At 64.5% G+C, this 8,304-nt stretch overlaps 1 protein-coding gene across 1 annotated transcript; it reads right to left on the minus strand.

Annotated features, from left to right (window-relative positions):
- Window positions 1-385: 385 nt before the first annotated feature.
- PFKL (phosphofructokinase, liver type) lies at window positions 386-8,090 on the minus strand. The gene is made up of 22 exons (XM_069865216.1): window positions 7,977-8,090; window positions 7,150-7,223; window positions 6,981-7,058; window positions 6,702-6,891; window positions 6,341-6,506; window positions 5,836-5,880; window positions 5,630-5,738; window positions 5,294-5,389; window positions 5,126-5,218; window positions 4,885-5,010; window positions 4,733-4,797; window positions 4,422-4,485; window positions 4,195-4,341; window positions 4,018-4,088; window positions 3,573-3,660; window positions 3,305-3,457; window positions 2,314-2,478; window positions 2,061-2,122; window positions 1,642-1,753; window positions 1,462-1,561; window positions 1,226-1,331; window positions 386-1,128 (listed from the first exon to the last, which is right to left on the minus strand). Exons 1-22 carry the CDS (start codon window positions 8,059-8,061, stop codon window positions 981-983), a joined length of 2,343 nt encoding a protein of 780 aa, XP_069721317.1. The 5' UTR covers window positions 8,062-8,090; the 3' UTR covers window positions 386-980.
- Between the last annotated feature and the right edge of the window lie 214 nt (window positions 8,091-8,304).

Here is an 8,304-nt window from a genome sequence, read left to right on the forward strand (position 1 = left end):
CTGGATGCAGCCCAGGACACGGGTGGTTTCTGGGCTGTGAGCACACATTGCTGGCCCATGTTGAGCTTCTCCACCCCCAGCATCCCAAGTCCTACTCAGGGCTGCTCCCAACCCATCCTCCACCCAGCCTGGACTTGTGCTTGGGATTGTCCCCACCCAGCTGCAGGACTTTGCCCTTGGCCTTGTTGATCTCCGTGTGGTTCCTCCAGCCCCACCTCTCCAGCTTGTCCAGGTCCCCCTGGATGACATGGAAACATCACAGCCTGGCATCAACCCAGCTCTACCAAACCTCCTGGCTTTGCTCATCCCCACCCTAACCCCAGGGCTGCCCCGCTTCCCTCCCCAGGGGTCTCAGCATGCAAGAACCACTCTCCATTGAGGCGGGTTTGGCTCCAGCGGGTTTTATCTCTAGAGGAGGCGAGCGCCGCGTACAGTACACGAGTCGGGGGGTCACAGAGCAGCAGTGAGATGATGGGCACGGCCCTGCGGCCACACGGTGACGGTGGCAGCCAAGCCTCATGCAAAGGTGCAAACACCATGGGAGGATGGAGCTTTCGCGGGGCTCCTGGAACAGCCCAAAGCCCCCTGGAGCTGCTGTGGGCAGCAGCGCAGCCTCCTCGCTCCCCTCCCACACGCAGGGCAGGCGGCTCGAAGCAGCAGCTGGCTCAGGCGGTCACGCCGCGAAACACGGCATCCAGACGCCCCGTCATTAAATAACAGGAATCGACTCTTAAGGGAGGATTTCAGGGTCTGGGCTGCGTAGCTGCCCTCTAGCAGCATCTCTTCTCTGCATCTACCCAGGGACCAGACCCTGGACCGGTGATTTGGGGCAGGATCGTGCTGTTCTGGGAGCCGGGACCAGGCTCTGCCTGCTTGGAGGGTTGGTGGCAAAGCTACAGGGCTACTGAGAACAGGGGGACCCGGTGCTCCCTGGGGGATGGAGAGAGGCGGAGCGGGGGCTACGGCTCGGGCTGGCGGGACTAGAAGCCCTTCTCGATGCTGAGCGTGCGGCGGGTGACGTGCTCCATGGTCCCCGAGATGTACTCGGTCAGGCTGATCTGGTAGTTGGCCAGCATCTTCAGCATCAGCCGCAGGTTCAGCCACCACTGCTCCTGGGGCAGCCTGTGCCTGCGGGGGGACACGGCTCTCAGCTGGCCCTGGGGACAACCTGGGATGGTTCTCCTGGGATCTGGCAAACCGCTGGGGCGGGGGGACAGGGACTTACTCGAAATCGGTGACTTTCTTGAGCTCCGTCACGGGGCTGAAGGCCACCACCTTCTTCCTGAGCCCGATCACGCAGGCAGAGTCGCCCGAGTTGGCGAACACGCGGCCTGGGAAGGGGATGCAACCGACCGTGGCCACCTTGCCAGGGGCTGAGTGGCCAAGCCCAGAGCAGGAGGGGCTGCCTAGAGCCACCAGCCTCCCCCCAGCCCCACCATGGACCCCCAGCTCTCAGCTCACCCTTGCGGTAAACCTCCTGCAGCTTCTCCGACATCCACAGCACGGCCTTCACGCCCAGCTTGGTCCCGTAGTTGCGGTCAAAGGGGGTCGGAGCTCCTCCCTGGGGACAATGAATGGCGATATCAAGCGCTCCCTGGCTCTGGGGGACAGTGGTGGCTTGCGTGGCCCCATCCCCTGTACCTGCTGGAGGTGGCCCAGGACGTTAATCCTGCAGTCGAAGATGCCTTTGCCCTCGGAGGAGTAGAGGTTGTAGAGGAACTCGGTGGTGTAGTGTTCGTGGCATTTCTCATTGCTGGGGGAGCAGAGGGAAGAAGAAGGGTGGTTGCTCCTTCACCCCTTACCCCCAGGGGCTCCTCCATGCTCCCCAAACCCATTTTGTTCTCCCTGAGGCCCAAGCCAGGACCCTGGGGACGGCAGCAGAGGTAGCCAGAGCAGGACTGTCCCCATGGCCACCACCAGGCAGGACATCATGCGCCCACCGTGCCGAGTCTCGCTGTGCCCACGGACCCTCTACAGCCAGGGAAGGGCTCAGCTCCAGCCTCGCCCCTTGCCACAGTGCTGGGGTTTGCAGGAAGGGTCTCCAGGGGTCCCCAACTCACCGCAGCACCAGCCCTCTCTGGATATCCGTCTTCATTTTGTCAGTCAAGTGCTCCACGTTGGCCTGCAAGATGAACGCCACGATGCCAGCAGCGCCCCGTGTCCTCTGCCACCACGCCAGGCCTCTCTGGTCCTCCCCTTTGGACGCAAGTGCCTGGTGGCTTCACAGGGCCTGGCCAGAGTCCTTTCTTTCCTGCTTTTCATTCTCATTTTACCAAAACGATGCCGCTAGAAAGCAGCTCCTGCTCCGCTCACCTTGAGGTCGTGGATGGTGAAGGGATCTTCGTAGACGTAGGCAGCGTCAGCGCCCACCGCGATGCCGGTGACGGTCGACAGGTACCCGCAGTAGCCGCCCATCGTCTCCACAATGAAGACGCGGCGCTTGGTGCCCGAGGCCGACTGCTTGATGCGGTCACAGCTCTGCGCCAAGAGGAGGACCAGACGCCGGTTAAACACCACAGGGAGGGGCACACCGGGAAAATCCACCTTTGCTGCCTGGGCTGGGATGCTGGTTCTATCCCACATGTTGTCCCAAAACATGATCGTAGAATTATTGAATGGTTTGTGTTGGAAGGGACCTCAAAGCCCATCCAGTCCCACCCCTGCCATGGGTGGGGACACCTCCCGCTGGATCAGTGGCTCCAAGCCCCATCCAGCCTGGCCTTGAACCCCTCCAGGGATGGGGCAGCCACCCCTGCTCTGGGCAACCTGGGCCAGGGCCTCCCCACCCTCTCACAGCAAAACATTCCTTCCCAAGATCTTATCTCCACCTCTCCTCTTTCAGCTCAAAACCATTCCCCTCATCCCACCCCGGAGCCCCTCCCCAGCTTTCCTGCAGCCCCTTTCAGCACTGGAAGCTGCTCTAAGGTCTCCCTTGAGGCTTCTCTTCTCCAGGCTGAACAACCCCAACTCTCTCAGATTCTCCTCATACAGGAGGTTCTCCAGCCCTCAGATCATCTCCGTGGCCTCCTCTGCACTCGCTCCAGCAGCTCCATGTCCTCCCTGAGCTCAGGACTCCAGAGCTGGACCCAGGACTCCAGGTTGGTCTCATAATGTGGAGCAGAGGGGCAGGATCCCCTCCCTCCCTGCTGCTCCCACGGCTCTGGATGCAGCCCAGGACATGGGTGGTTTATGGGCTGTGAGCAGATGTTGCTGGCTCACATTGAGCTCCTCTCCAGCACCTCCAGTCCTTCTGACCTGGTAGAGCACGAGGGCCCCAGGAGCTGCTCCCCGCGCTGTCTCTCACCTCCATGGCCGCGTTGACAGCCGTGTCCGAGCCGAGGCTGAAGTCGGTGCCGGGCACGTTGTTGCTGATGGTGGCAGGGATGACGCACATGATGATGCAGAGCTCCTCGTACTGCCCGCGGGCTTCCACCAGCTGCAGGACCCCCTCATACGCCTGCAAGCACCCAGGGCTGGTGAGCTGCCGGCACCGCATCCCGAAGGGGATGGCCCAGGGTGCCGAGAGCCCAGCCCGGGCCCCACTGAAACAGGGCTGAGGGTTCTCCCCACACCTCAAATCCCCCGATGACCAGGAGGCCCTGGATATTGAATTTCCGCACGTTCTCCACGATCTTTTCCATGCACGTCTTGGGCAGCGTCCTGAGGTGGGGAAGAGAGACGGTGGGGTGAGGACAGGGGGTCCTCACAATCCCTGCAATCCCTGGGGTCCCCACAATCCTTGAAATCTCTGTTGTCCCTGGGGTCCCCGCAGTCCTTTGGGCCCCCATAATTCCTTGGGTTCCCAGAATCCCTGGACTCCGTGCAATCCCTCGACTCCGTGCTATCCCCAGGATCCCCTCCACTCCCTGGGATCCCCTCTGCTCCCCGGGTTTCCCTCTGCTCCCTGGGATCCCCCCACTCCCCAGGATCCTTCCCGCTCCCCAGGATCCCCTCTGCTCCCCAGGACCTCCTCTGCTCCCCGGGATGCCCTCCGCTCCCCGTCGGGGCTGTTCTTACCTCTTGGTGCCGAGCATGGAGCCCCCACGCCCCAGCCAGCCCGCCACGTCGTGCCAGCCCACCTCGCGGATCTGCAAGCAGCAGCGCTCAGTTTTGGGGTGGGGGAGCACCCCACCACCAAAGCCCAACCCAACCCTGGCAGCAAGCCGAGGGCACCCTGGCTCGCCGTGCCCTTACCTGCCCCTTGGACAAGCCCTCGAAGCCGTCGCTCACCACGTAGACGGTGTGGCCCTGGCAGATGCCGATGCGCACGGCCGACCGGACGGCAGCGTTCATGCCGGCGGCCGGAGCGCCCACGTTGAGGATGGCCAGGCTGAAAGGGCTCTGTGGGGACAGCCGTGGCACCTTGTTACGGGGCCCCAGCGCGGGGAACGCGCCCCCCGCCGCTTCCCAGCCCTCCTCACCTTCTCCTGTGCTGGCTTCTGGTGGGCCAGCAGCTTGTAGATGTTCCAGTTGTTCTCAAAGCTCCTGCAAGGACAAGGCGAGGTGACCCGGAGCCATACGGGGATCCTGGATGCCCTTCAGGCTGCAGCAGTCACCGTTTTCCCTTAGGGAGCAGCTCCCATCCCAGCAAGACCTTCTGGCCACCCCATCGGGATGTCTCCTGGATGCCCTTCAGGCTGCACCAGCCACTGGTTTCCCCCCTGGGAGCAGCTCCCATCCTTCTGACCACCCCGTAGGGATGTCTCCCCTCATTCCAGTCCCTCTTCCTCACCTCCCGCGGAGCTGGATGGCCTCGTCAAACCTCTTCTCATCCATGGCCTTCTGCACATCCTTCGTCTTGAGGGGGAGACAAGCAGCAGGGTGACGGCTGTGCCTGCGGGGAGGGCAGCGGGACCCCCGCTCCGCGTGCTGCCCCGTACTCACCACCTGGACGCACTCCATGAGTGGCAGCCGCACCGACTGGTTTCCCGACAGGCTCACCACGCAGGCCGGGGTGTCCGGCGTCGCCTCCAGCAGCGCCATCACCGCCTCCATCCCCATCTTGCTGCTCTGCAAAGGGACCCCGACACCCCCTGACACCGGGGCACCCAGCGATGTCCCCTGGGCTCACCCTGGGGAGCGCACGGCTGCTCGCACGCCCTCCGTGTCCCCTCCCGGGACCCACCAGCACGCGGTCGAAGGCTGACGGGGTCCCTCCGCGCTGCACGTGACCCAGGACGGTGACACGCGTGTCGAAGCCCAAGCGCTGCACCACCAGCTGTGGGGAGAGAGCACGTCACGCCAGGCGCCTCCGGGCACAGTCACCAGAGACGGTGCCGGAGGAGGCGCTTACGTCCTTCACGTAGTTAGAGGAGATGGGTTTGCCGCTGCGGTCGATGGCGCCCTCGGCGATGATGATGATGTTGAGCCGCGAGCCTCTGCTGCGCGTCTGCGGGAGGAAAAAGCCGCGGCGGCTCAGCAGCTGAAGCCGAGCGTCCTTCCCGCGTCGCCCGCGGGTAGCACAGGGTCCGGGCAGCCGAGCCCCGGCGCTGGCCCCAGCACGTGCAGCTGAGCGTCCCGGTTCACAGCCGCAATGCCCGGAGCTCCCCAGGCTTCACAGGGCACGGGGCTCAGCTGGGCTCCCCGCAGGCAGAAAAGGGAGAGGGGATGGTGGGACCCCCGTGCTCACCTCCCCGAGCCTCTCGCACATGAGGTCCTCCCAGCCGTCCTCCGGAGGGGACTCAGGGATGAAGAGCCAGTCGGCACCTGAGGCCAAGCCGGACACCAGCGCCAGGTACCTGGGGGGACACGGCGGTGGCCACACCGGCACCAGGACCAGCCCCAAAACGTGGGATCCCATCCTGCCGAGGGGCTTCCCCACCCCCGGGAGCTTACCCGCAGTGGCGGCCCATCACCTCCAGCACGAACGTCCGCTGGTGGCTGCAAGGACAGGGGTGGGAGGAGAAGGAGGGTGGGTGCGACGCCACAGAATCATGGAAGCATTGAGGTTGGAAAAGCCCTCTCGGCTCATCCAGTCCAACCATCAGCCCAACCCCACCGTACCTGCTAAACCACAGCCCAAAGTGCCACCTCTACAAGGTTTGGAACCCCTCCAGGGATGGAGACTCCACCCCTGCCCTGGGCAGCCTCTGCCAGGGCTTCACCACTCTGGCAGGAAAGAGATTTTTCCTAATATCCAACCTAAACCTGCTCTGGTGCGACTTGAGGCCATTCCCTCTCGTCCCGTCCCTCATTACTTGGGAGCAGAGCCCAGCGCCCACCTCACCACAACCTCCTTTGCAGGAGCTGCAGAGAGCGATGAGGTCTCCCCTCGGCCTCCTTCGCTCCAGCCCCAACAGCCCCGGGTCCCTCAGCCGCTCCTCCTGCCCGCGGTGCTCACCTCTGTGCCGTGGTGGTGATGGCGTCGATCACCTCCATGATGCGGTGCAGCGCCGAGTCGGTGCCGATGGTCATGTCGGTGCCACAGAAGTCGTTGTCGATGGAGCCCACCAGCCCCACGATGTTCAGGCGGCAGTTCTCCCGTGCCACCTCCTCGCTGATCTGCCCTGCAAGGGGGGGGAAGGCAGCGCCTCTGGTTATTTTAGAGACCTCCTGTCCCCCCACCGTGACAGAGGGATGGATCCAGCGGAGGAGCCCAGCCCTTCCTGCGGTCATAGCGATGGGTTGGACCTCTGGATCTCAACACCCTTGGATGCTTTCGGCTCTACCCACCCAAGGGTTGGGGAGGGGGCTTCACCCACCGTCCTGGACCAGCTCCTCGAGCAGCCCGGCCCACTCGGAGCGGAAGATGTCGGCTCCGGTCAGGCTGCCGTCCCCGCCGATGACGCAGAGGTTGGTGATGCCGTGTTCCACCAGGTTGCGGGCGGCGCGCAGGCGGCCGGCGCGGGTGGTGAAGGCCTTGCAGCGGGCGCTGCCGATCACCGTCCCACCCTGCAGAGCAAAGTGGGGGACACAGCCTGTCACGCACAGTTTGGGGGGTGGCCTTTGGGGTGCCGGGCCCCACCGGGGGTCCTCCTCACCAGCTGGATGATGTTGGAGACGCTGAGCCAGTTGGCCTGCTTGATGTTGTCTCCCCCCTCCACCAGCCCCTCGTAGCCCTGTGGAGAAGGCAGAGTTGGAGGTGAGGGTGCCCTGGCATGGGGGGGTCGGCTCCCCCCAACGATAATGGGGAGCAGGGGGGAAACCAACCTCATAGATGAGGAAGACCTTGGCTCCCACGTATATTCCCATGCGGGTGACGGCACGGACGGCGGCGTTCATCCCTGGGAAGGTGAGACTTGAGGGACCCCTGCGGTCTGGGGGACCTGGATCCTATAGGAGGCCCTGGAGCATCTTCGGGGAGGTGGGCTGGACCCCATAAGAGACCCTGGAGCATCTTCTGGGGTGGGGGGAGCTGGATCCCATAGGTGACCCTAGAATATCTTGAGGGGGTGGGCCTGGATCCTATCTTCTGGGGGGGTGGGCTGGACCCTATATGTGACCCTGCAGCATCTTCTTGGCAGGGGTGGGGCTGGATCCTATAGGTGACCCTGTAGCATCTTCTGAGGGGGGTGGGGGGGCTGGATCCTATAGGTGACCCTGTAGCATCTTCTGAGGGGGGTGGGGGGGCTGGATCCTGTAGGTGACCCTGTAGCATCTTCTGAGGGGGGTGGAGGGGCTGGATCCTATAGGCGACCCTCCAGCATCTAATGGGGGGGGGGATGGAGGCTAAATCCCATAGGTGACCCTGCAGCATCTTATGGGGGGCTGGGAGGGGCTGCATCCCATAGGTGACCCTGCAGCATTTTCGGGGGGGGGGGCTGGATCCTATAGGTGACCCTCCAGCATCTAATGGGGGGGGGGGGGGGGCTGGATCCTATAGGTGACCCTGCAGCACCTTGTGGGGAGTGGGGGGGCTGGATCCTATAGGTGACCCTGCAGCATCTTCTTGGGGGGGTGGGGCTGGATGCCATAGGTGACCCTGCGGCACCGTAGGGGGGGTGGGGCTGGGTCCCTGGGGCTCCCCCGGGGCGCACCTTGCGCGTCGCCGCCGCTGGTGAGCACGGCGATGGCCATGCCGGCCCCCGCCATCCGCAGCCGCTCCAGCTCCGCCGCCGCCATCGCTGCGCGCCCCGCGGGACACGCCCACCCACAGGCCACGCCCACCGCCACAGGCCACGCCCACTCCCACAGGCCACGCCCACCCACAGACCGCGCCCACCGCCACAGGCCACGCCCACCGCCACAGGCCACGCCCACCGCCACAGGCCACGCCCACTCCCATAGGCTCCCACAGGCCCCGCCCGGACAGGCCCCGCCCACTCCCGCTGAGGCCACGCCCACACCTCACGCCTGGCACTGCCC

Source organism: Phaenicophaeus curvirostris, chromosome 10, assembly GCF_032191515.1.
Source record: "Phaenicophaeus curvirostris isolate KB17595 chromosome 10, BPBGC_Pcur_1.0, whole genome shotgun sequence".
Classification (NCBI taxonomy): Eukaryota; Metazoa; Chordata; class Aves; order Cuculiformes; family Cuculidae; genus Phaenicophaeus; species Phaenicophaeus curvirostris.